At 44.3% G+C, this 27,834-nt stretch overlaps 2 protein-coding genes and 1 long non-coding RNA gene across 11 annotated transcripts in view; 1 reads left to right on the plus strand and 2 right to left on the minus strand.

Moving 5' to 3' along the window:
• The window catches only part of caskin1 (CASK interacting protein 1), a 209,578-nt gene that overhangs the window by 140,164 nt on the left and 41,580 nt on the right, over positions 1–27,834 (plus strand). For 7 of the 8 annotated variants that reach the window (XM_057015775.1, XM_057015777.1, XM_057015776.1 and 4 more), the window contains exon 1: positions 10,440–10,617. The exons of the other annotated variant lie outside the window; for it this stretch is intronic. In XM_057015775.1, coding sequence (XP_056871755.1) covers positions 10,524–10,617 — 94 coding nt within the window. In that variant the 5' untranslated portion in view covers positions 10,440–10,523. Of the gene's footprint in view, positions 1–10,439; positions 10,618–27,834 lie in introns of those variants that run through there. 8 annotated transcript variants of the gene reach the window in all.
• LOC130515505 (phosphoribosyl pyrophosphate synthase-associated protein 2) lies at positions 184–7,639 on the minus strand. 2 transcript variants are annotated; one of them, XM_057015822.1, is made up of 11 exons: positions 7,491–7,639; positions 5,917–6,077; positions 5,361–5,413; positions 4,242–4,308; positions 3,693–3,865; positions 3,480–3,595; positions 2,909–2,964; positions 1,940–2,088; positions 1,794–1,864; positions 1,400–1,546; positions 184–1,330 (listed from the first exon to the last, which is right to left on the minus strand). In XM_057015822.1, exons 2-11 carry the CDS (start codon positions 5,997–5,999, stop codon positions 1,172–1,174), a joined length of 1,074 nt encoding a protein of 357 aa, XP_056871802.1. In that variant the 5' UTR covers positions 6,000–6,077; positions 7,491–7,639; the 3' UTR covers positions 184–1,171. The 2 variants fall into 2 exon arrangements, with proteins under 2 accessions (XP_056871802.1, XP_056871803.1); XM_057015823.1 differs by lacking the exons at positions 5,361–5,413; positions 5,917–6,077; positions 7,491–7,639 and having other exon boundaries at positions 4,211–4,295.
• On the minus strand, positions 8,414–10,331 carry LOC130515516 (uncharacterized). The gene is made up of 2 exons (XR_008947201.1): positions 10,191–10,331; positions 8,414–9,291 (listed from the first exon to the last, which is right to left on the minus strand). It is a non-coding gene; the product is annotated as an uncharacterized LOC130515516 (long non-coding RNA).

Genomic DNA, 27,834 nt, shown 5'->3' on the forward strand with positions numbered 1-27,834 from the left:
TCTTTTGACTATTTAAATTAGGTTATTTTAGGGTAAAAAACAAATGAAGTTCCCTCTAAAACAACTGACTCCAACATTCCCCCAGTATCTGTCCCACCGGACATGATAACACTGTTAGCATGTTAACATCGTTGCTATGTGAGCATATAATACGGGACGCTATATAAAAGAAGGCAACTCACGACACTTTGAGGTCACATTTATTCATCTCAAGTGCTGAAAATAAATACAAAATTTTTTTTTCTTGGAACACATTTTTTAAAGTGACAAAGACCTGCTTCAGTCAAGTTCTGCTCCTCAAGAGATGACGAAGGTGAGCGTCAGCTTTGGAACTTTGCTTTTTTTAAAAATGTTATTCAGGTAGACAGTGTTTAATTAGTCTCTCAAAACTATGTCGAGGAGTAACGACTCGCAACAGTCATCCACGTTGTAACCAGAGTGCGAACTGTCAACGTTGAAATGTGGGGCCGGAGGCGGTGGAGCGATGGCACACGATCCATGGATACGGATAAAGCCACTGAGATTCTTCCTATGTCAATTCCAGTCGAGTTAAGAGCAATTTGACACCGCTTTGGCATCTGGATGCTATGGCAACCGCGTGGCTGTACGGCTGACTACATCAGTGGCAAATTCACACTTTCCAAAAAATAAAATAAAACAGCAGTGGATATTTAAAGTATGCTAATCTAATGAACTGAAGCTGTGTTTAGCTTTATTAGCCGCGTTATGTGCAGTACAAGGCACCGACTCTCATTCCAGTACCGTTAGTAGAGGAGATTTTACTGCAGGAGACAGTCAAGAAAGGTCGTTGTGAATGTCTGTTGATGTGGCAGCTGCAGATACAAAAACCTGAAGTGAGCCCTACAGGACCGGGTTGTTCAGTCATATTACGTTGCCTTCATGTCCAGGGTGCTGGGAGGAGGAGGAGGAGGAAATGGTTTAATGGCGTTCAGTGTTTGACTTCAATATTAGGACAGCTGATATTACGAGGTCATCTACAAATGTGTTAATCAACCGTTTGGTTCGGTTTTGGGGGACAGAAATTGTTGCTGCTTTAAACGCAGACTCGCTTTGGGCTCAGATGTCACGTTTTCCACAACCGTTTTGGTGATGCGTCAAAAATGGAGCGTTGCTAGAGGTGTGAAAAGGCAGGCGGCGTGAGAGCGGCGCCTCAGTCGTCCACGCCGATGTTGCGGAACAGGTAGGACATGGACTCGCCGTTGTGGATGCGGCGGATGGCCTCCGACAGGATCATGCTGATGTCCACCGTTTTGATCTTCGGACACTGCAGCTTCTGAATCTCGTGGGGGATCGTGTTGGTCACCACCACCTGGGCGGGGAGAAAGGACGTGAGGGGGGCATCAGAAACGGGAGACGGCGTGGAAGCGGGGGGACCCACCTCGTCGATGGCCGACTCCTCGATGAATCGCGGGGCCTCGCAGGACAGGATGCCGTGCGTCGCCATGACGAAGATCTTGTAGGCTCCTCGTTCCTTCAGAGTCTCGGCCGCCGCCACGAAACTGTCCACGTCGTCGATGATGTCGTCCTAAGACCAAGACACTTGTGTCAGGACTAAAAAAGTCCCACCGCCTCTAGGACGCCAGGTAAAAGTCCAGTTCCTTTTGGATTTGGAATCAACTTTTTAGCCCCTTGAATTCCTCAAGGTTTTCAAGGAAATGTCGAAAGACACTAATTAAGTTACCAAACCACTGACATTAACAACAATGTGTTCACTTATGCGGTAGCTTATGCTAATAATTAGCCCGACGCCTCCTTGATTGAGCCGTTCTCACCACTATGATGGCGATGCGTCCTCCGACGTCTCCAACCACGGTGATGGGAGGCTTCTCTTTCGGGATCAACACTGAAAACAGAAGAATCTTTAGCGCGGCGTGCGCTCATGGACAGGGTTTGGTTTTGGAGCGTGTGCTGTGCTCACGCGGTATCTCCATGCTGGGGTGGATGGCGCCGGTGGTCTTGACGGTGGGTGGGGAGTGACGGCCGTCCACCTGGTCCGACTCTGCGTCCTGAGCCTCGCCGTGGATCACGGCGATGCCCAGACGCAGGCGCTCGGCGAATGACTGGGCCCTGCACGGAAACAGAGAGAGCTCAACACGGTCCCTCGCATGAGGCGCCCTCTTGTGGTGGAACGGAGATAAGGCTCCTGGGCAGTGTCACGTGGTCCCTCAGATTCAGGCTGGTCTGTTGGGTGGCGAGGCATCCAAAGGAACCCAGGGTCCACTGCACCAGTGTAGGGGCTGAGGCTCTCATCTGGGTACATCCCAGTAACTTCCTAGTCCATCCACGCTGGAGGATGTAGAAGGCAGCGGAACCCTTCAATCATCCGTCACATGAGCTCAGAGTGTGTGTGATGATGGATGGTGCTGTTGCTGCGAGGACAGGCCCCGCCCGCTCCCTCATAAACCCCTCGGAGGCCGGTTCTGACAGTCTGGGCACCAGCATGCAAAAAAAAACAAAAAAAAAAAAACCACGCCCCTGGAGGCAACGCAGCAATGCTGCTCCTGTTCCCACAGGTTCCTTCAGCTCATCTTATCGAACTCTGCTGCTCTGATAGAATATTTTGACTCAAAGTCCATCTGCGCCGTCAAGGACTCTGGCGTCTGTGGCGTTTAACGGAATACGAGCCGACACAGATGCCTACGGCCACGTCACAGAGAAGGAAGGAGCGTTCCATTAGAGAGCACCTCAGAAAACAACTGGACTCCCACTGCAGTGTATAAAGTGCTCATTCGTGTTGCGCAACACTCTCGACTGAACTTCGCCTTCGCCTCACACGATTTAGGCAGAAGCCGACTGACAGCTGGAATCCTGACCTTTCACCTCAGCGCGGGTTTGTCAGCGATAACACGCGTGCGTGCTGCAGAATGCCGCTCACACGCTCCCTCACCTCTTGGCAGAAGCCGGGGATTTGGCCACGATCACAGCGTTCCTGTAGTCGGGGATCTGCATATTGACACGGGGCAAAGAAGAAAGCCGTCAGTGGGATGTGTTCAGGTGAACCTCTGGAGATAAACAGCCGAGCCACAGCCTCATTGGACTGAATGTTGCTGACAAAACACAGATAAAGGCACGTGTGTTCTTGTTGATATTAAATACTGATCACGCATGAGACCACTATGTAACAGTCTGCCACCTAGTGGTCTACCGAGGAACTGACAGTTAAGAGCCGTGATCAGTTCCTGACTGTTGGACGGCTCAGAAGTCCGAGCTGTCATTTTTCTTTTAACTCTTTAACCCGAGCCATGATATGCTGCTGACGTCTGCATTCATACACTCGACCCTGCTAAGGCTCAGCAGGCTTATTTAAGTCGCGGCATGTCAGCAGACAGCCCGTGTTTACGCAACAAAAGAGCCACGCGTGACGTGCTGGTCTTTGTCACATGACAAGACTCCAGGACAGAGCTTTAGAGTACCGAGGAGACAAAAGCCGAGACGGCTGATGGCCAAAGCCATTTTACCTCCTCCTGTATGTACTGCAGCAGGAACGGCGACGCCCTTAGATTGTCCACTGGAATATTGAAGAAGCCCTGAATCTCCTTCTGATGGAGGTCCATGGTGATCAGATGGGTGAGACCTGTTAAACGCCGGTTTGGCAGATTGGAGTCACATGCATGGTCCAAAAAAAAAAAAAAAAGCCCCCAGCCCATGTGACCTTGCAGCGCTCCACTCACCAGCTTTACACATCATGCAGGCGATGAGCTTGGAGACGATGGAGCCCCTCTTCCTCATCTTACACTGCTTGCTGTAGGGGAAGTAGGGGAGGACACCCGTGATGCTCTTGGCGCAGGAGGTCTTACACGCGTACACCGTGATCAGCATCTCCATGATGGTGGTGTTCACATCTCTGAGGGAGGGGGCAGAGATGAAGATCATGAAGGAGTCCGATTAGCTTCATGGAAGTGGTACGTCTGTGTGTGTTGTACCAACCTAATGAGGACCGCAGCGCACATCTACATAGCAAAATCAGGACATTTTTGGAAGTGAGGGCATTTAAGCTGGTGCTCACAAACACCAGCAGGAGTTAGGACTTGGTTGTGAGGTTGGAATTGGGGTAAAGTGAGAGTTAGCTTGTGATGATGAGGATAAGTGGCATTAGATTAACGAGGGTCCTCACAAAGACACATGTACCAGCTGTGTGTGTGTGTGTGTAAGAAGCTGGGGAAAGTATTCTGTTTATGAAAGTCCTCACAAAGTGTGTGTAAGTGCGTCTTCCATCTTACTTGGACATCGTCTGGATCACAAAGACATCCTTGCCTCGTACAGATTCTTGGATCTGTACCCGCGTTTCTATGGAAACAGATAAGATGTGAGAGGCAGAGACAAAGCAGAAACCCCGCTCACACACACCCCGGCCTGGGAGCTTTCATTAGGTTGTTCTCACAACCCTTTGTTCCTCTCTCACACCGACACACCTCCCTGCCGCCTGCAGTCAGCATTCCAGCATTCCGGTTCATATTCCAAAGAATTTCCAGAGGACAATCAGCGGCTTAAAACCTGACGATTAGGGTTATGAACCTTTTCAAATGATTTGATGTTCCAGCTAAATCATCCCGCTCTGCTGGCAGCTGAGGTTTTTTGATTCTAATTCCAGCCGTCTGTCACCGCAGGCCAGGCTGATCCCGCCCGGGATCCATGCTGTATGCACGCCTACGCTCAATATTTGCCGACTGTTTTGTCTCGCTTGCGTCTGCAATGCCCGATAAAGCAACGGCAGCCATCTGGAAAGTCATCATGAGACCTGACAAGTCACATGGACGCTGCAGAAGATAAGCAGCCGCAGCTGCAATTCCTTAAAGATGAGAAGCCTGGAGGCGACGCTCCCGTCTTCTTATATACAAACCGTTTAAACACAAAAGTGGAGTATTCTACAGGCCCGGAGGCGGGCTTTCTTACAGGAAATGAAGTAAAAAATAGCAATTTCAGCATGTGTATAGTTGTAGGATATAATTAGCACTGGTGTGTTACTTACAGTAATAGAGAAGTGCGGAGACATACGTGCTGCATGTTCAGGGAAGTACAAATACTGAGGGGAAAAGTACTCCAGAAAATGAAATGGGCTTAGAAATATTGCCATTTGGCTTATTTCTTTAGTGTAAATGATCATCAGCGCATCCACAAGAGTGCCGTTATCTCTCACAGCTGAAATGATTTGGCCTGTTGCTTCATCCCCGACTCTGACCACTGTTACGTAGCGCAGACGCGGGAGTTCCTGGACTTTTAACTCTTAAAATCTTTAAATATCGGGTGCCTGGAAACAGTTTGTACTCAGCAGCAAACGTCTTATCAATGGCCTGTTTGTCCTGACATACGCGTAGGAAATAAACACGATGTCATCTTACCTCTGTTCGCCTCCTGGTCGACCTGCACCTTTCCGATCTCCACCCCTAACCGCCTGAGGAGATACGCAGCACAAACACGCTCACTGGCTGATGCATTAACTCAAGGAAACGTTGAGCAGCCTTAATGCATAAGTAGCACAATAATGAGCAAACACACAATGCTAATTCAAAATAAATAGTGGGTTTTTTTTTAAATCATTGAAAGTGGAAAATAATGTTGTGTTTAAAGATGCTTTACATATTTGGAAAATAGCCGGATACATAAACGCTAATATCCATTTTAACTGCCTGAGTTGTGCATAAGGAGCCAGTGAGTAAATAAGTAAATAAATATGCGCTTCGACTTCAAAGTTAAGGCATAAGTTTGTAGAATGTTTGGATGAAAAAGAGGAATAAAACCACGTGCACATTTATGACCATTTCAATAAAAGCAGGGTTCAAATACTGTTCTGGTGCCTCTCAAACTGAGAATTGGGAAAACCAGACGAGTTCTAGCTTGGACTTTTAATCAAGCTTTGGCTCCTGTGCGTCCCAGACGTGTGGCCCCAGCACTCACTCTGCAATCCTTTTCCCCAGCTCACGGCTGGGGGGGTGCGAGTTGGCAGTGAAAACGACCAGGCCGCCCTTGGCGTCGTTCATGGCGCTAGATGTTCGGCCTCTGCTCTCCTCACACTCAGGCAGTGGATCCCTGGGTACCCACGCTGCACTGAGCCCTTCCTGCAGTTTAGAGGGGTGGGGGCACAGATTACTGCCTTTGAAATACAAAATAAAACTCATCTTTGGAAACACAATTACAGGATGAGGCGATGTACGTGTGCTGTAGATTGATGTACTGTATATATCAAAGTGCCTGAATGCACCACGTCCTCCTTTGTGACACTAATGATGTTTGGTTGGTTGTTTTGTGTTAAATTCTGCTTTATTATTGAATTTGAAGCATCTCTGCAACATCTGGAAAATAAACACTTCATTGCATACATCCAAAACTAATTCATTATAGATATTTCCCAAAAGTTCCTGGTGAAGTACGAGGATCGGTCTATACGTGTCTAGTAATAAAAGTACTCCAGATGCCTGCCTGCAGTGACAACTTGATTTACAGTGTCTGCTATATCCTGGTATCTGTTCACCAAATATTTAAGCTAATAATTCCAAATTGATCCAAACACTGGAAGAACAGCTTTGCTTTGTACTCAATACAACTGTTGACCAAAAGAAAGTTCCAAATTAAATTACCAGGAGGGGGCAAATGGGCAAATGCAATTTGAACTGAACAGTTGACTTGAGTAAAGGTATTTAGTATCCCACTGGTGTCCAATCTTGAGACAAATATGTCAATTTAAAAAAAAAAAAAAGGGAATAACGTCCTGCCTAAAGAGCATGAATAAAAACGGATTATGAACTTTCCCCAGGCCAAAAAAGAAAGTCGTGCAAACAAATAATTGACATCGAATTGCATAGTTCAACCTCTCACAGACGTATTTAAACGCCTTTCACTTTAAATGTGTGTGATGTGCACGTTGAGGACGGTAGCATGACTGAATGCACGCGCACACACACACACACACACACACACACACACACACACGCAAAGACTGAGCTGTAGCCTCAATCACATGCAACCACGTGAAATTTGAACATTTGCCACTTCCCGAGGAACATATGCGCAGCTCTTAAATACAGTCTTAGTTTACATGGACGGCATATCTCTGGTCAAATCCTGTCTTTATATTCAGTTCATTAAAGCAGCCGCAACAATCATCGTCCAACTCCAAACCTACTCAACATTAGCTCATTCGTGTTGCTAAGCTAACAAAACACCACTGGGGTTTTGCGATTACGATGCGGCGCGGAGACGATCTACATGTGAAATAAACAGTGCGTTCAAAGCCTAATAAAGCAAATGAGGGCCAATTAATGCTGGCTAGTGTTAAATGTCGGGCTGTAGCGTCAGAAGACAGCGTTGGCTAACATGAAGGCAGCAGAACTAACGCGTAAAAATTAATCCTGCTCGCGGTCTGACGTTCACGCACCGGAAAGCTAAACATCTTTGTGCAGGAATTACAGAGCAGTTCGACAAAGGTTGCTGTAAAAAGAACAAAAACCCGCAGCAGCAATACTATTCCTTACCAGTTTGTGTGTTGAGTCCAGCAGCAAACTGCTACCAATAGTATAAGATTAAGATAATCGAGCCTCCAGCTCTTTAACCTGTTCCCAACACTCTGACTGCTGGCGGAGTCTAGTTTTGACAGACGTGCGGCGCGACGAATCACAGAGCAGAATAGTAAAAAGGGGCGGTTCTTATTGAAGCTATGGGTTGTAAAACATCCTCTCAGATCCGCTCGTCTGCCCTCAACTAGATCATCCGATTACATTTCAATATTAAACACAACCAAACTCTTTTAGTCATATTAATCAACATGATCATATCCGCTTTTACACTGTGGGCGATGCTACATAAAGATGTTTGATCTTCCTTTCTCTTAATAGCAAAGTACTGTTTTCCTCTCTCTCTCTCTCTTCTCTCTCTCTCTCTCTCTCTCTATATATATATATATGTATATGTATACAGTATATTATGTATGTGTGTGTGTGTATATATATATATGCTTATAATATATGCTGTATATATGCTGTATATATGCTTATAAGGCTTATAACGTTCTAATCTTATTTGTATTTTGTTTATTCTATTTCTATACTTTGTAAATACAAAACCTACACTACAGTTATATTAATCCACGTTTAGACTGCTACTACAATTCAATTTCCCTACGGGGATGAATTAAGTAAATTCTGAATCTTGAATCTTGAATACGTATATATTTATATATTTATGCCGTGGAAGCATGTAATATTTACCATACACCACTTGGGGGCAGTGTCCGGTCGCGTTCATCCTATCAGTTTCTTCTTTTTAAAAAACGTCAATAACGTCAATAATGGCAAGTGGATTATTATGTTCTGCACCAACTCTATATAGTATACAAGTTTTAAAATACGAATATCATTATATTGGTGAGCAGGTTTAACTTTAAATAAGACATGATGAAAATAGTCAGATTACATTTAATGAGCAAAACTGAAATATCATGAAGGGAGGATATTATATAACACATTTAATGGGGCAAGGCTGCAGCATTAACAGAGACAGATTTATAAATACTCTGTCATCACCATATGGGCTTTTACTCTTCAGTGTTCTTACATAACTCACTGGATATGTGGAGGAGGCAGAGAGCAGCATCCAAGTACTGCACACTGCCCACACACACACACACACACACAGACATACACACACACACACAGACACACACTCACACGAAAGCAGAATTGTGTGAGGTTTTACAGAAAATAATGGGGGTAAAACTTCAGTTTGTGATGAAAATGCTCTGTATTCTAAGTAAACACGAAGCTGCAGAAGCAACCAAGTAAACCAAAACTAATACGTCCACTTTAAATATCAACATCAAATACAATAACTGTCCTGTCTTGCATGCATTTCTGCTTATTTTCTAAAATGTTAAAAAATCTAATCTTATTTGATAACCATAATACCTTTCATGACTTGACTTTGATGTTAACTCATCTTGAATGAATCAAATGGTGAAAGGTACAAATGACACGAGGACAAATTCAAATGTTCATGTTCAAATTTTAAAAATGAAATTCAAAAAGTCCTTTAAAAAATGGGATGATGATACAAATGCCGTTGGAGCCGTAGTGTAAACAGTAAAGGGTTGAACTGGGGCCCTCACAAATCAGAACAAACATGTTTGCTTGTTTCTTTCTTTGACGGTCTGCTTTTATCCAACACATTGTAAAGTATTCTTGATGCTGGTGTTTTGCCCGGCTACAGTAATATCTTCAGAATGGTACAGGAGTGGATATGGTGCCAAATTTCCTCCAGATGATGGAATCCCCATCACTGCTGTGTGGCAGAAAAGATAAAGGTTCTCTGTTTCTGTTTTATCTATAATTTGTAAAGTACTTTTATGCTGTAGGTTGCTATTAAATAGTTTATGTAGTAGTGATGCAACAGGCTCAAACATGTCAAACAAGAAAAGCCTTATCGCTTCTATTTGTTTAAGAACGATGTCAATTGAAGAATTAAACACACATCAGCATCAGCAAAATACGTTTCCCTCAATCAAGTGAAAATGAGTTTTACTTTACAGTAACATTCCACTAGATGGCGTCATTGAGAAGTCAATTATTTATCGAACCTACAATATTATGCAGTGGTAAAAGAGCAATAAAACCAGGTAAGGATATAATTATATGATGGGAGCCAGGATTCCAAGACACCGACCATTTTATACGGACAGGTGTCTTGAGCAATCTTCCCCTGAAAATAATATAAAATAGAAATAAAGATGGCGAGAGGAGGTTCAGTTGGAAGCGGAGTCGAGCGCAGATGAAAGGCGAAGGCGGGAGATCACCGCGAGCCTGATCCGCCCCCAAGTTGCAGCGCGAGCCATTTAGCGGCGCGAGATGGGCCAGCTGTAGAGCACGCGCGTGCGCGTGCGCGGCCCTCTCTCGCTCCCCCCGCCCCTCTCCACGCGCGTACGCACGCGCGCGCGCGCGCGGAGAAAATCATTACCAAATACAGAGCTGAGCGCCGCACGCGGAGTGATGGCTGCAGCAGCGGCAACTCTCCTGGACGCTGTTTACGACGCAGACGGAGACACGGACGCGGCGCGCACCCGACCCTGAACGCATGTTCCCGAACGAGCCGCGTCTACGAGGGAGCCAGCGAGGCCATTCGCCGCTCCAGCCCCTGTGACGGCCGGCTCCTCCAGGCGCCGTGCGAGCCCCGCCACCGCTCACCTTTGTTGTGGAGCGCAGCGAGCCAACCGCACGCCGAACAAACACCGCGACGCCGCTGCTGGAATCTGGAGGGGGCCCAGTCTCCGCTGGTCCCGTCCCCTCCCCCGCGGAGCACCCGAGAGCATCCCCTCATCCCACCCGGTGCCTGTCTCTGTCATCCCCGTCATATGCCAGAGCTCTAGGGGAGTCTCATCTCGTCAGAGTCCAGGCCGGGAGGAGGAGGGGGAGGAGGCTGGTAGTCGCGGTAGAGACGCACCCTCCGCACGGTGAGGCTGGGCTGACGCGCCGCTCCGGCGGAGGATGCTGCGGGAGTAGAGCAGCTCAGAGCGGACGATGGGGAAAGACCAGGAACTGCTGCAGGCGGTGAAGACCGAGGACCTGCTCACCGTGCAGAAACTGCTGCAAAGGCCCCGACCAGGGAAAGCCAGTAAGTCTATTCTATTCTATTCTATTCTATTCTATTCTATTCTATTCTAGTCTATTCCTCATCCCATATAACATTGCTACTCTTTGCCTTCAGTGAAAATGGTTATGATGATGATCATGTATATACTATGCGCGTGCGTGTGCGCCCGCACGCCCATTTGAAAAAGGCTGCGTGTGAATCAGGGTTAATTGTAATTATTGGTGTGATTGCAGAATTACAGCCCAGCCAGACACTGGCGTGAGTGCATTGCAGCAGGGATGGGGCTGTGGTGGGTGGGTGTGTGTGTGTGTGTGTGGAGGGGGGGCGATAGAGGATGCAGACGGACTTGGGAAGAGGGCTCTAATTGATCATTGCTGGGGGGAAAAAGTTGAGGTATTGAGGAGCAGAAGAGAGCATGAAACATTAACGTTGTAGGTGCGACGCTTGGTTCACTGGTCCAAAGAGTCTGATGCTGTGTTGTGATACAGTAAGATTCCTAAGGACATATTTTCTGGCATTTCATTCAACATATTTTTCATTCAACTCACACAACTGTTAAATGGTGATGAGAAAAGTAAATATAGTCAACACATTGCATCCTATTCTATTAGACTATGCTGCATTTTACTAGTTTCTTTTCTGCAGGCCTCTCTACAGCACTCCCCCAGCCCACTCTGATGAGTGGGCACCACAGAGAGGAGGGAGCTGCAGATAGATAGAGGTGCTCTCCGTTCCACTGATACGTGTGGCGACGACAAAGAGACGCTGCCGCTCAACACTGTGTCGCCAAATACGTTTTGAAACATTGAGGCTCAGATGGGCTAGGAAGAGTTCGATTTTTAAGAAAAAACACACCTCTACTTTTTAGATTTAGGTAAGTCTTGTGGGATTGAATTCTCCGGTGATACAGGCACAATAAGTACATATTAAATGGCTTTTTTTTTAAAAACGAAAATGATCTTTTCATCATTATGAGATCACTTTGGATCATGTATCACAATTTGCCCTCACAGGCTATCGATTGTCCGTACTGTGACATATCTTTGCTTCGGACAAAACAAACACAGAAGAGATGCCGTGTTTGAATCACAGATGACAAAGTCCGTTGTGCAGCTTTCAGTCAAGTGCAGCGCGTGACCCCCAGATCAGTTTGTGAAATTAGCCTCTGTAGTGGACTGCAGCACAGGAGAGCCCTTCAGTCGAGAGAGATATAAAAAGGTCCTCTGAAATGGACACAGTGGGAACACTCAGATAAACCGCTGAACCAAAAGAGCAGAGAGACCTTTAGGCAACAGCAAAGGTGCAGCAACAGTTCATACATGAGACACTGAGCTCAGAACAAATGGCAAAAATGTCAGATTAACACACACACACACACACACACACACACATGTTTGTAAGGGCTTTCAACACATTTTAATAACTCTAATTTCAAGTAATTTACATAAAACATGTTAGTATCCTTCACATGTGCTTTTATCTGCTGATAAAATCTGTTGATTAGGATCAGTCACTTAGAGTGAGCTGTGACACCTATGACTTTGAGACGTTGCGCGTGACGTGCTGGGCACAAATTATATGAGTTGGACTCAAGGTTGTTCATTTAGCAAAAAAAAACCAAAAACCAGACAGGCTGAAACAGCCAGTAATGACAGAGTGGAGCTGAGGGTCCCAGACAAACAGCAGGGGCGGTGGGTAACACCCGGCTGATGTAAACATAGATCTGTTTGTCATCTCACATTAAACACCAAGCTCATAGGACAGCTGTGTGAGTGTGTGTTTGTTTGTGTGTGTGCATGAGTGTGTGTATTCGTAGGGCCCTTTCGGTTGGTCTTAAGTTTGCTTTTTTGAGGATCAGCTCGGTTTTAGATCCAAGGCTTCAGTTAACATTGGGGTTTCTCATAAATATAAAGATATTGTGTGTGTGTGTGTGTGTGTGTGTGTGTGTGTGTGGTGTGTGTGTGTGTGTGTGTGTTCATATAAAGGTTCCGGAAAAGGCTTAGCCCTGCTGCAACTCATTTACTCCTACCTAGGCCAGACATACAGTCTACATGTACGGGAATACACACACACACACCTACACACACACACATACGCATACACACACACCAACACACACCTACACGCACACAAAAACACATACAAACACACACACACACGTCCTGTCCTTAAGACACATCTGGCTCCATCTGGTTAGCCATCCTCAGTTTGCTGTCAATGTCCCTTCTGCACATGGCACTTGATGAGTGTGTGTGTATAGTGTGTGTGTGTATAGTGTGTAGTGTGTAGTGTGTGTGTCTGGATTGTGCAGACCTTGAGCGTGACCTGAGGTTTGTGTTTGCTAATGGGCTGTTTCAGTGTTTGTGTGTCAAATACGTCCCTGTAATCACTATTGATGATTATTATTCTGACATTAAAGGGCGGATTGTGTGCGCGTGTGCGCGCATGCATGCATTTGTGTGTACCTGTGTGGATCGGTGAAATGATTGTGGAACCTGTGGCTCTCCCTTTGGCGCAATGAGAGGCTGACACCTCTCCATCTCTGCATGATGCCGTGTGCTTCCTTCCTCTTCCTGTCTTTGAACTGACCCTCATGTCGTATTGTAAGTCTGTTTTAAATTAAAGACAAGACTGCACGTACCAGCAGCCAGCAGGGTTGCAACAAGACAGCATAACAGGGCATGATTAAAGAAGGCTGACTTTATTTTTGGAAGTCTTGACTTATTTCAGAATTCCATGAAAAAGTGGCCTTTTAAAAATATCATAAACAAGGAAAAGACAACACTCGCTGTATCCAAAAGCAGACTCATTTACTCCCTAATACTCTCTATATCGGGAGCACAGTCAAGTGGACTGTTTAGTGCCCTCAACACTAACCTAAAAACTCTTTTGGATTTTAAGCTGCCGAGCTTTAAATGTCATAGAATCTTGTTGGTGCTGAATGAGTCATTTTTCAAAGAACTGCTAATTACAATACACAGAGTTTTTGTTTATTTGTTGATGTGTATAATGATTAACTTAATGATAAATGAATAATTCACGTCTAGCTTCTCACTTACCACCTTAAAGGATGATGGTTTGCACTACTGGTCACAATGCATTATGGGATACATTTAGCGCACACAATAGGGTACAGTGACAAGTGCCCCACAAAATAGCGTGCACCCAGTTAGTGCACCATTCACGGAATCAGGACTGATTTTAATATTCCACAAGATGCAGTAGAAATAGCAGAAAATCAATATAGATTATGGATCTGGGAATGTTTACCTGATCGAAAAAGCCCAAGTCCCAAAAATCTGGTTTTAGTTTTCTGGTTATTGTGTATTGAAATATGGTGTATGGTTGATAATTGAGTTATCGCTAATGCAGTTATGTATTTTCATTAAACCATAAACACGACAATTATTCATCTATCGAAGAGTGAAGGCTGGCGAGACCTTTCATCCTTAAACCGGTCTGGTCAAAAATATTACGATATTGTGCAGCAGGCAGGAAAACATCAGTTTTATTGATCCCGAGCTGTGTCCAGAAAATGCATTTATGGAAGATAGGAGCCAAAACATCATCGCTCACCTCGGTGTCGACCGCCCCTGCGATTGAATTATAGGGCTGAGTGACGAAGAGTGGAAGAGGCAGAAGTTTGACGATGATGGTGGCGGCAGCGATTGTCTGAAAACCACAGAGGAAGAAGCAATAACCAGCTGCTGCACGCTGCCTTTGTCCTCAACTGTCCTGGCAGTTTAACAAAAGAAGTGTGGAGTCATTCTCAGAAAAGATGAAAGTTAAAATACTGGAAAGGAGAGGAGAAGACAGAAAATAATAATATAATTATTACACAGATGGACTATAAACAACAGCACATGGAATACGGGATAAGTATAAGAAAGGATATAAAAAGCAGCATGAAAACTTTGGACCAGGGGCTTTAGAGCCTCATGGGGGTCTTTAGCGCCGCCCTAGTGGCTTCCTGGAGCTTTTTCAAAACTATGAAAATGGAAAAAGATGATGTGAATATATTTTTTTGTTTTAATATAATTTATGTAGGAGTAAAAACATGAAAAATATTCTTCAAGTTTTCCAATGCTGTAAAAATGTGTATAATAAATATTTAATTTCAACATCTCTGTCAATGAAGACTTACGTCATAGACACACGTTTCTTTCAGCTCGGCGTGGCGCCGGACAGGTGGCTGTGTCATGGGCCATGGATACCAAAGGGAAAAAGAGAAAGATAGCTGAGGAGAACAGAGGATTTAACAGCTCTCGGACGAATCATTTGGAAGTTAAACTTAAAGCGCCAGAGCTGCCACGTGGTGCCTCATTCTCTCCAGGATGCTGCAGGGAAAATAACATTTAATCATGAATGCTCATTATGGATTTGTAGCCTACTCATCATTTTGATAGTAGGCTAATATATCTACAGAATGTGTTGCCTTCATAATAAGGCTTTTAATTTTTTCCGGCTCCAGACAGATTAGTTTTTTGTTTTTTTTGGTCCAATATTGCTCTTTCAACATTTTGGGTTGCCGACCCCTGATTTAGACGAAGGGAGGAAAGGTGTGAAAAGGGAATAGGGGAAATGAATGGAGATGCAGGAAGTTAGAATTAAAAGAAGAGGAAAAGAAAACCATCAGGAAAGAAGATTAAAGAAAATGAGACAAAGTTATTTGAGTGAAAAAATAGGAAAGAGAAATGAGGGAAAATTAAAAAATGCAAAGGAAATGAAAACAATGGAAATGAGATGGCGGGAAAACAGTAAGAGGAGGAACTGTGAAAGGTTAAAGAAAAAACATGATGGAAAGGAAATAGGGTGTTAACTGGGCACTCTGGGATGATAACAGAAAATGTACAAAGCTTCTAGGTAGTAACACATTTCCACGGCAACGCCACTTACTCGTGTTTAACAGCATACAAATACAAGTGATAGACAAAAATATAAAATAGAAACAAAATAAAAGCGTCAGTTGCGAAGTCATAGACAAATACAAGCTCTTGTGCTCTGTTCTTTTGTACCATAAGTGTAGATTAAAGGATGGGGGGGCTGAAAGGTGAGTGGTTCAGCCTGAGCACAAAGACCACCCATAAAATGAGAGGGCCGGTGGAAGAGGTGGGACCTTTAAGCACTAATGAACAAGGTAGAATTAACCTACTGCCTTATGCACGTACACTTACACGCATACCACAAGTGTACCCCCCCCCCCCCCACACACACACACACACACATTACACAGCTGGCACTGCCCACCCGTCACAGAGGGGTGTTGGAATTTACATTAACAGAGAGTGTGTGTGTGATGGAGGTCAGGGATTGGAGTCAGGGGCCACAATTTGTCGTGATTCCTCAGTCTGTCCTCCTCTCTCTCTCTCTCTCTCTCTCTCTCTCTCTCTCTCTCTCTCTCACACACACACACACACACACACACACATGAAACAGAGTCCCACACGCAGCTCAGTGAAATCAGAGGTTTTGACTCGGCCTCGAAGGAAACAAGCGATCCACCTTTCACCGCCTTCTTACATAACTAATAACTAATGCAGTTGCGTGTGTAGGTGTGCGTTAGATGTGTTTAAGCCGCTGCAGTGCGCGCCTCTTCTTAACGACTGTATTCTCACTGCCGTTCCGCGAATGTCTGAGCTGCCAATAAAGAGAGGAAATAGCAAGGTTTTTTTCGAGGTAGCTGCTGAACTTAAACTAACAGGGTCCGGACAAGGTTTCACTGTACTCCCTGTCTGAATTTTCCACCCTACACAGTGAATACATTTAGTATTGCTGTTCCTGTTCAGCACCAGCGTTTGGGAGAGTATCACAATTTGGTATATGTTGATCCCTACGGCTCAATGATGCATTTTGTACCTTCGGTGTTACTTTTATTTTGTCGGTTTAAAGTAACACATCTCACTTGGTTTACTTAAAAATTGTCCTAACCCTTTATGTAGCTCAATGTCAGAGGTCGTCAGGCTTTTATGCGGCTATGTGGTCATGTTTTATCTGATTTTAGTTAAATACTGTAGAATTCATGTGTTTGGAGTTCACCATTATAATGAGGCATGTGCAGACACTGATACACCGCTCCCTTACACTCCTGTGAGGGTGCCTTGACTTCAGGAGGAACAGGAGCTTATTAATTTATGCTCAAACAGACCATTGTTTGTTTTTGTGGGGAACACGCCGACTGAAGGGGATGAATTTCCGCTTTGGGAACAAGCAGCTGTTGTAACTTTGACGGCGTCTCGGTGGTTTGATCCACCTTACAGCGTGCTCATGTGCTAACGTGAGGCAAATCCAATGAATGTGTGAACTTCTTCAGCATGCCCAGTCCAACCAGATCTCCCAGTCTATCCCAGTCTGAAAGTGCACCAAAAACATTTGATGTATGCGATGATTTTTGGGGTGAGCTGAGAAGTCTTTTTATGCTACTGTTGTGGTCACATCAACATCTGGCGTGGCCCATTAAAAGGACCTGGCTGGTGTGGGTGTGCGAGCGTGCACTCTCCGTAGTCTCAGACTGACCGAAAGGACAGATGTTGAGCACAGAGTCGTGCAGCGGTTGGACAGATGTGTGATGTTGAACTGGAGCCTGAGCAGCTGCAGGGCTGTAAGTTGTACCACATAATGTCCCTGACCTCTGACAGTCAGACTGTCTGCTTTGTTTGTGGATGTGCTTAAAGCCATGTGCAAATCAGCTTTTGCACATTTGCAACTCTGCACCGCGTCTTAGAAAACGCCGCCTCTTAGGGCAGAACTCTCCCGCTCTGCATCACCACTGCAGTGTCGGAGCTGAGACAGCCTCCTCGTACGGAGCAACGCTGCAGCTGCCCAGCGGCAGAAACTGATGTCGTGGCTGATAAATCCTGGTGATGCTTGTGACATCACCACAGTCCATGGAGAATGTGAATGTGAGGTGACATTAGAGTGGGACAAATATGCATATATACTGTATGCCTACAGTACAGGAAAATGATGGGGAATAAATATCAGTTAATCAATCATATGATGTAGTTTGGCTGTGGCACGGCTACAAACGCGCCACTGTAATTGATTAAATTCACAAAAAGGCACATAAAGTTTGAGGTAAATAGGAATAAAAATGTAAAGATGGCAGGGAACTTGCTTTATTTTGCTTGCAAAGATGTTAAATTGCCGGAGAAGGTGAAGACGGGCTATGCATTAGCCAAGAAATTCCATTGAGCAAATTGAGCTTAAGTTCAAATGTGCAACAGTTGTTTGTGTAAAGTCAACAGGTGATTGGAAGAGACGTCCTGCACACCTCTCCAAAACAATAAATCTTGCGCTGACCATTTCTGACCCCTCCAGGCCCTGTTTCCTCATGTTCAGGACAGATGGTGCTTTTTGCTGCCAGCTCTTTTTAAACATTCATTCAAATATATTTATTGTAAAACTCATTAGGCAATGAAGCCATCGCAGCCTTTTCTCCCGTGCCGTCTCTTTGAATGGACTCATTTGAAGGCAGATATCTGGACTTGATTTATTTTCCAGCAGGTTTTATGGAAATCTGCACACAGACGGATGGTTTGAGATGATCAGTGGCTGGAAGACTTTCAGACCATCTGAGTCCACTCCTGAGAGCAGCTGGGAAAACTTGGGGAGTGAGCAGGAACCCCCTGTCTGCCAGAGAGAGAGAGAGCGCTAGAGAGATGAAGGCTGAATGGAAGCCACAGCAGGAACTTTGCCTCTTGTTTTCAGTGTGTCACAGTTCTGTATTTTTAAAGTGAAGCAGCTCTTTGTTCACCAGATACCACAAACCCGCGCTGAGACGTGATCCAGCACAGTAAACGCACGTTGAAATATCTGCAAGCACAAACACAAGGAAAGAATAATGACCAAATATGTGCAATATCAATCAAACAAACTCAGCAGTGAGGCCTGCACAGCTAAGGTCTGCAAGCTGCTGGTCAGTAACACCTCACCCGCTCATGTCACTTGCAGTGATGATGGGTGTAATTAATCCAGGAAAAATCCACTGATCAGTGGCCCATCCCAAAATTAGACTACGAAACACGAAGCAATCGCTTCTGGTTTTGCAGATTTCCTCTGATTAAAGGCTGATTTCCAAAGATCAGAGGATGTGGTGATAAATAAGCAGGGAGGATCTTTTTCTCTCTCCAAAAAGGGCTGAAAAGATTGCCCAGTGTGCTCCTTGAAGCCAAGGTTGGTACATTTGCATTGATAGTGCGCCCGCATGCATCATAAATTCCTGAAGGGCCCACAGTTTGCTCTGCCTCCATCTCGGTTTCATTTCATATCTCCGTTTGCTCCTCTCGACCACCCCCCATCCCTCCCGCCCGTTCCGCTGCCTGCGCTTGCCCAATGAATCAGTCTGGCTGGCACGGGGCTGCGTACAGGGAGTGGTGATGGCGATTACTCATGTCGAACCGGGCCGAGATCAGGGCGTCCCGAACTGTCAGGAAGAGAGGAAAGCTTCACACCAGCACGAGCTGCTGAATCCACAAGGAGCCCAGAAATGCTTCCTTATTGCACTTTTACCTGAACATCCTTACACTTTCTAAATGCAAACTAATGCATCAATGCGTCTTTCTGTTTGATTTCTTATTAAAGAGAAAGATTGAAACATAATAACATATGAATGATAAACAGAAATAGCAGAAGTAGCATTGAAAAGAAAAATGATGCAGACTTCACACTTCTGTTTGAAAGACAACTTGAAATTAGTCTCAAACAGCACTTATTTTTCTGTTAACTGGCTGTCATGACCAGGTGAGCGGTAGATAAACACTCTGGGTGTCCAGTCAAGCTAGCGCGCATGTTTCTGGACTGTGTCCAACTGGACGGATGGAGCTGGAATCTGCATTTCTCCATGATAATAAAATATTTCCTTAAAGTGATATAAGTCATGTTGTTGCTCTGTGGATGTATTAACAACACACTTTTGCAGGAGAATAAAGAATAATAAAGAACATTGATTAGTTCTTCGTATGTTTCTGTTTGAAAACAATGCCTCCTAAAAATAATGCCGCAACACAACCTAAACGTAAAATAATACAACAGACAATTCTTGGTTTTTAATAAGTCTACGGCTTGACCTGGTGAGGTGAGGACCTGACTGATTTCTGCCGTACCTGATGCCAAAATTGAGCCCGTAGGTAACTAAAGGAGTACAGCATGTGTTTATATTTATAGTATATCTGCATGTTCGCTGAGCTCGCCTCCTGGGATCCATTAGGTGAGGAGATGTGTGTTGCGCTGGACTAACAAGAGGCTTGTCGGGCAGCGCCTCAGCCAATGGTGGCGAAGCGCTGGTGTCACTGAGCAGCGTGCACCGTGGTTTGTTTGCCCTGGCTCATGGGCTGCCTGTATGCAGCTGTTCAACACATGCAAAACATGTGTCCTTGGCTCTGTGTGTGTGTGTGTGTGTGTGTGTGAGCGAGAGAGACACTATTGCCAACCCTGCCATGGCTCCTCTCACATTTATTTTCCTCCACTCCTCCTATCTTATCTTTCTTCTCTCTCCCGCTCTCTTTCTTTTTATGGAGCCATCACCGTGGCAACAAGCAGGAAGCTCTGGGCCAGGAAATTTCTAGATCGCCGACTTGTTCCTGTTCAGCACCAGGGAGTCCAGATGGTTCACCCTTAACCTGGATGTGTGCATTTGTGTAATGTAACATGGGATTACGCTATAATCTGACAGCTGGGATTAGACCCACTGGCCTACTGGCAATTACACATTCAGAGGTTTATACTTTGTTTCTCTTTTCCCCTTCCTTCTTATCCCCCAGTTTCACTCTTTTAATGTAATTCTCAGGCTTATTAATTTAATTTACTGGACTCCCATTCTCTTGTTATTCCTTCCCACTTTCCCCCTCGTTCCACTCCCATCCCTTTATCCCTCCCTCCCCCATCACCCCTCTTTCATGTCTGCCTTAATCATCATGTCCTTTTATATCCCTTCTTCTTGTTCCACCTTATTTGCCAGCTCCACTTTCACTCTCATCTTTCTCTTCCTTGTGTCTTTCTCCCCTCCTCCTTTCTCACCCTGTCACCCTGGTGGGGGATCCCAGGCCCCTTTACATGCAAGTATGGTTGCACAGTGAAGTGCCAGCACACATGGGGGATGGTGCTGGGTTGGTTTGGAGTTTTGTCTTCTTCCTGGTTTGCATTCATCACAGTGAGGTTAATCTCAGTTTAGGCTTGAAGGTGATGAAGGATGCTGCCTGCCTAGGTCAAGATGTGACAAGAGCATCGTTAATATCACTTAAAAGAAGATAAAAATGCCCAATTATCAATATTCTGCTTGTTCAAACAAAGCTATTTTTATGAAGTCATATTTATGGTGAGATCTACTCTAAAGGGGATGAATGGAATTCCGCATGCCCTGTTGGGATCTGTGGGCTCCACTAAGGCCTCTGCGTTAATTATTTATTATTACAGTCAACCCCCAGATTCTTCTGTCATCTGTAAGTCAGTGTTGGAACATATGGGTAGCAGAACATGATAGTGTCTCACATCTGTGCTATGTCATCTGAGAAACATTTGACTTGAGTCTTTATGATGAAACCATCTTTATCAAAGTTTCTGTTGTTCAGGGAATCAGTCAAATTGGCTCCAGGGAGAGCTGGAGAAGAAAGGCTGTAGCTGCAGACACAGGTACAATAACACCATTCTTCTCTGTGTAACTCTAGCACACACACGGCAGGGTCACACAGGCAGGCACACACACACACACACACACGCACACACACACGAGGTACATCTGCTAAAGCAGCATCAGCATGCTTTCTGCCGTGTGACGATGGTCACACATCCTTTTTTCCTGTCAGAGAAAAAGTCCAAAGCTTCCCATTGTCTGGTTTAGATCAGACACACAAACAGAGAAAAGGAAAGACAGATGGACAGACAGACAGACAGAGGGGGGGGGGGGGGGGGGGTTCAATGTGCTTCTGGTTTCAAAGATCTTTGTTTGCTGTTTTAATTCATGATATATCAGTTTAAAAGACTAGTTCCTTTTTTGACCAGGACCATGGTCTCATCTTTAGAGCTCAGGTCCACAAAGTCCTTCTGAAGGTAGCAGTCTTTAAAAGGTCAGCATAGCCACCTCAGGGTTCCCACTTCTGGCCCACATCTCCCTCTGCCTGTGTGGGTTGTGTCTGGTTTCCTCCTACAGTCCAAAAACATGTACAGTAGACTGAGTAGAGTCTCCAAAGTGTCTCTGGGGTGTGTGAGTGAATGCTGTGCATCCTTTGGTGGACTGGTGATCAGCCCTGGGTGTATTTCTGCCTGGCACCCTGGTGACTGCTGTGATTGGACTCGGGGATGTATTTACGATTACAACTCAAAAATAGGGCAACAGATTATTCAGGTATTCATTCATTTCTTTGCTGATGATTCTGTCATCTCTCACACTGCATCCATTCCTGCTGGGTTTCACATTATTTCCTGGCTCATCTACCTGTAATCCTTTAAGGTCTCGTGGGACACCTCTCATCAGAAGCGAAAATATGGAACAAGAGTCAGTTTCTTTCAACGGATCAGTTGACTTTAATGGATGAGTGTGACCTGGATAAATAAGAACCTGGACACATAGTTCTGCAGCTTCTTCTAAATAAAATAAAACAAGAGCAAAAACTTGCTCTTTTCACCTGTCAGCGATGATTAAAACAAGACTGTTTAATCGAACTCACTACTTTGGAAGTGGTTTATGTCTCATGTCAATAGAATCTATTATTGAAGAAAAGTCACCCCCTTTGCATGCTCAGTTTTTTACTCCTGCTGGACCACTTGATGTATAATCTCTTCTGAGGCTTAATCTATAGCAGTAAATTAAAGGGCTGCTGCTGACTCTGCATGATCTTGGCTCATTGCAACCCTCACTGGACTTCATACATACCCCCCCCCCCACTGTCCGTAATTACATAATTAAATTATTAACATGCAAAATTGCACAAAACACTTTCCTTTAGAAGAGCTCTTTAGGTCTTAATTGATGAGACTTAAACTCTTAAACTCAAGTCGAAACACAAAAATCTAAAAAATGCTAAATCCTTTTAAGCTGTCGTATGGTAAGATCAAAAAATGTGTGAACATGATTATACAGACACTCAGAAGCAGAATATTACAGGTAACACAACGTGTTGAGTGTAAATGAATAATGCAAGAGGCTATGTGCATTACTCCTGGACTTCTGGATCAGATTCAGATGAGGGAGGCTTGGTGGTTCACTGTCAGTGGGATCGGCTTCCTGTGATTGTAAATCTATCCCTCTGTGTGTTTGTAGTGTGTGTGTGTGTGTGCCTGTGTGTGTGAAGGCAATAAGATGGATCTGGGGATCAGGGTGTGACATTGAACTTTCAAAGAGCGCGTCAAACTTTTTTTGGGTCACATTGGAGATGTCCGGTTTTACCGGATTCTTTTTTTTTTGGTTTTAATTCAAAAACTTTATTTTTAAAATCCAAACCTGCTGCTGTTCCATTGCAATATCTCCACCAGGAGTGAGTTAGATTAATCAACAGCAAAGCTGCCAAATTAAGATGCCGTGCCTGATAAAGTCATAATTGCTTCAAAGTTCCGGGGTTTTACTTGCATGGACCAAAGCAACATTTGATGTAAAGTTTAGAATGTTTGGATATTTACAGCCTGCCAAATTTGTTTTAATTTTAGCTCAGCATGTGATCCCATCTCCACAAACTCATCCTGCTTTCTCAAAACTCTCTGCGCTCCTCCGTGCTAACCTCATTTGTGGAAGAGGTTGACTTTTTAGGCCTCCTTCTGATATTTTTAGACGGTGACACCATTCACAGGGGTCCCAGTTCCGACTGCGGCAGCAGCCTTCAGAGCCTAATTATGAGCGATTGTCAGCGATGGTGGCGGATGGTGGTGAAGAGAGTCAGAGCAGTGAGGGGGGTGCTAATCAAATTTTAACAACTGTGGATGCTCACATTCTGACGCTCTCCAGTCTCCACTGAAGTGGTGTTTTCATCTAATATATTATAGCTTTTAAAATCAGCTGAAGCAACACTGCTTTCTTCCCCCTCGTCTCTCCTGTCTACTGTGTTTATATTCATTTGGTTTTCCTCTTTACCTCCATTTCTTTCACCCAATCTACATCCTCCCATCTGCGTGCTTGTTATGCAGAAGCCAGACAGAAATAGATTTTACCAGTAGTCAACTGGAGTAAGTATGTGTGCGTCTGTGCACGCACGTGCCCTCCCTCGTTCAGTTTCCAGTTAGGAACCTGACATTTTCAATCTGGAGAAGGAGGCACCATCTTGCAGATCAAAAGCCTCCTAAACTTGGCCTCCTGCTGCTCCCTCGCTCCCACTCCCACATTTCCTGCTCATCTTTAGAGCAGCCTTCAGATATCTACACAGCCATCATTCATTAGTATATTTGTATTGGCCACAAATTAAATTGTCTTTCTGGACAAAGTAACTTTTCAGATGCCTGTCCAATACTGGGATGCAGGTTATGATGCTAATCACACTGTGTTGAGACAGCTGGAGCCCGAGCAGAGGCCATTCTGCTGTACTAAATGACAGCTTCATTTGCAGTTTGATGGCAGCAACACTCGATAGCAGCGATGACTCTAAATATGGTGAAGCTTTAATAATGTGTGGTTTAGCTGCCACTTATGTATCACCCTATGCTTATGTATCACACTATGCTTTTATTTATGCATTTGGATTTATCATAAATTGCGTGTCCTTATCAGATTTGCTAGCGCTCCTTGGAAAACGTCGATCTTCCCAGTTGCACTGTTGGCTTCATTAAATTTTAACCACCTGCTCAACTGAGTAGGTGATCTTTTAGTTTAATGACAAACTATATGAATAATTTCACATTTGCAAAGTCATCTTTTGTGAGGTAGCAGCTCGACAAACACGGAGACACAGAAGCAGACTGACGCACACACAGAGAGGAAATGAACAGTGTTCTTTAAGGCTTCAAAAAAATCCTACTAAGGTACTGTTTTGATGTTTTACAGGACACTGCATGAATTATTTGATGGACAAACACTGTATATTTCATGGGACATTGAGTCAAACAGATGGAAAATGTATTATGTTGAGATTGTAATTGTAATCTTAAATAAACCAGCCTATTAACTTTGATCACATACAGTGAAGACTCAATATTTGCCTGTTTACAAAAAGGATTTATCAGTTATTTTTAATAATGACTTATTTATGTGTCCATTTACATTAAAAAACAGATAAAACAGATTTACGGATGAAAGAAAATATTGTTGAAGAGCTTAAGAATTGCAGACTGCTTACGTCGCATTGCTAATGGGATTACCTAAATCAAAGGGGATGAGCTGTGTAAAGTTATGATACTTTATTTGAAATTACTTTGAATTTTTCTATGTAAAAAAGCTGACTTTGTTTCACCATTTCCTTTGCATCAGTTCCTCTCTCCAGTCACAGACCTCCTACGCCTGTTTGCACATTTCACCACAGCTTTGTGGACATATATTAGCCGCTGGCTGGGTTAGCCAAAGATGATGCATGTCAACCTGCTGCAACATTGGTGACTGATGTCAGTCAAAAGAGGGGGAACCCTCTCTCATCAGTGGTTTGTAATGGTGGCGGTTTAACTGGGTTCTTACCACTGGATAAAAGCCAAGTTTTAAAAATGTAACATGAGTCTCGGCCTCTGAAATCCACAGCTACTGCATCAACTAATAAATTTGCTCACATGCTGGACGTGTTTTTGTCTAGAACAAGGTGCATTGTTTCAGAAATAAATGAGATCTTTGAATGAACCTGCCACCATATGGCCTGATAAATGTTTCCTCTGAGAAAATCAGGACCAGCTTAGGGCTTATTAAATATTTAGTCATACATACGATATGGGTTTGTGTTTTTGAGGACGTGCCAGTGCCAGGCCGTGTTTTCTTTATTGGCGCACCAAGTTCAGTTTGTTGTGTATGTGTTTGTGTGTGCTGAGGGGAGAGAGGAGTCGCTATCTGAGAGCTGGCTGTTGTCCCAGAGCCATTTTTCAGCCTGAAAGCTGCAGATAACAAAGCGGCGCTCGGAAAAGGGGAGTGGGCCGACGTTGAAGGAGGGGAGCCGAAACATCGGCTGAGGGAAGACATGGGCAGATAATGAGAGGAAGGTAAAGAAGCTGAGAAGGAAGACAGGAACAGAGGAAGGGAGGATTAGCGAAGAAGCGAGAGAGTGGAGTCGAAGTGGAAGCAGTAGGAGGAGCAGTGCTGGTGCACATTATTAGTCATGCCCAGGGAGGTCGCTCGCCACAGGGGGAGACTTTTACTGACGGCCCCCGGCTCCTGAAGGCCTCCTGGAACCTCACAGAATGCAGGCGTGGATTCATCTGCTGTATGGAGGTCAATGCAGATCTGGGACAGTTTGGTGTTGTAAACATAGCTGATATTTGAGCAGAGCGTAAACACCTGCCATACATAAACACTTCTCAATCACAATGTTTTTGTCAGACGTTAGATATCAGTAATAAAACTCAATAGGCACATATCTGTAGGGCTCGAGACCTTCAAGCTGCAGTCCTCATTAAAATGCTTGATACATATAAAGAGGAGAATGTTTCAAAACTAATGTGGACAAAAAAGATAACTTCATTTATCAGGCAAAAATATTTCCGTGTTCTAAGGTGTCACACATAAATTGTAATCATTTGAAATCAACACATCATTCTGTCACAGATTTTAGATGTTGTCCAGAACCTTGATATTAACATTTATCAATTAAAATGTGTCATATATGTTTAAAACATCATAGCTTCCCTGAGTTCTTCATATTTTCTTCCTTAAGCTTTATTGATATCTCGGCCTCGGATGCGGGTAGAGCTGGGACCAAAGTTTTATTGGATCCTGTTCAATAAGAATAATGTTGTTTAAAGGCACTTTATTTAAAGATTGCTGCTCAAACAACCATGTTATTAGCAAAAGAAATAAACTTATAAACTGTAGTTGTGTAATAATTTCTCTTCTGTAAGGAGAACACTAACTACAGAACACACACACACACACACACACACACACACACACACACACACACACACACACACACACACACCTTGTCCCAGTTTATTAACCCTCAGGGTTAACTAGATTTTTGTAGGTGATGTCATTAGAATCTCATTCCATACCTGTTTCCCTTCACACATGGCCTCATATCCTCCTTTACACACTCTAAATGCGGCAGTTTGTTGTGTGATAATGCTTTTATACAATAAAAACGGTCAATATGACAAGAAGATGTGTTAATAAGAGATGAGCAACAGAGTAGAGGGGACCGATTATTCACCCATCCTCTAAACATATTTGGTGTATTTCCTTCACCTTCTGATTGCATCTGGTTGCACTTCCATCCTCTCAGTCTTCACCAGGTCTCTCCATCATGTGCTGTGATTTCACTCACATCTGCTTTAGGGCCTCTCCTCCTCCATTCAGCAGCTTTTACCTGGGTCTCATGCTGCTTCACTAGAAACACTTGATGTCTTTAATTACATCCAACACGACAGGATTAATTTATGAATCACAAGATGTTTGAGGTAATCCACTTTCTTGTAGAAAATAAAATATTTGGTGCCAACGAGCCCTTGAAGGGTTTGGAATTTGGAAAAGTTAAACCCTGAAGCTTACTAACGTGTCATAATATGGAAATTAACCTGATTTACAGAGGTAAATTCAGCATGTCTGTTATATCCCACCACTGGCAGCAGCCCCCTGCGGCTGTTTGGCCTTTTCCTCGAGCCTTCCTTCCTTCCTTCCTTTTCGCCTTGTTGTTTCCTGTGAATTAGCTCTGTTTTTGTGGGATGAGGTCATTGTCTGGTCACTATAATAATCACCTTGTTTCCCAGACTTCTGTTCATGAGCGGAGGTCACCAGGACAATTACTGTGTTCCACAAAACACAGGCTTTACACCTAAACTGGACCCAACCCAGAGAAAATGTTGCGACCGCTCATACATGTATTTTACAGCAGAAAACACTGTCTGTGTATACCCTGCCTCGTCTCTGCGCTGCTCTCCTGAACACCTGATGTTTCAGTAGGAATTTGGAGTTTGGATTTTATTGCATTCAGCTCCTTCAGCGACAACAGAGCCGCTTAATCCGACAATAATGAGATCCGCTCAAGTCTGAGCTGCAGTACCAGAGCCTCCAAAGTTTACTCCGTCTGTCTTATCATTGTTCAGCCAGATTTGTTTCACATAGACATGGAGTAAAGGAATGTAACCCTACAGGTACAGTTACTGAAGTACAGTGATTTAGTACAGCTTAAA

Source organism: Takifugu flavidus, chromosome 18, assembly GCF_003711565.1.
Source record: "Takifugu flavidus isolate HTHZ2018 chromosome 18, ASM371156v2, whole genome shotgun sequence".
Classification (NCBI taxonomy): domain Eukaryota; kingdom Metazoa; phylum Chordata; class Actinopteri; order Tetraodontiformes; family Tetraodontidae; genus Takifugu; species Takifugu flavidus.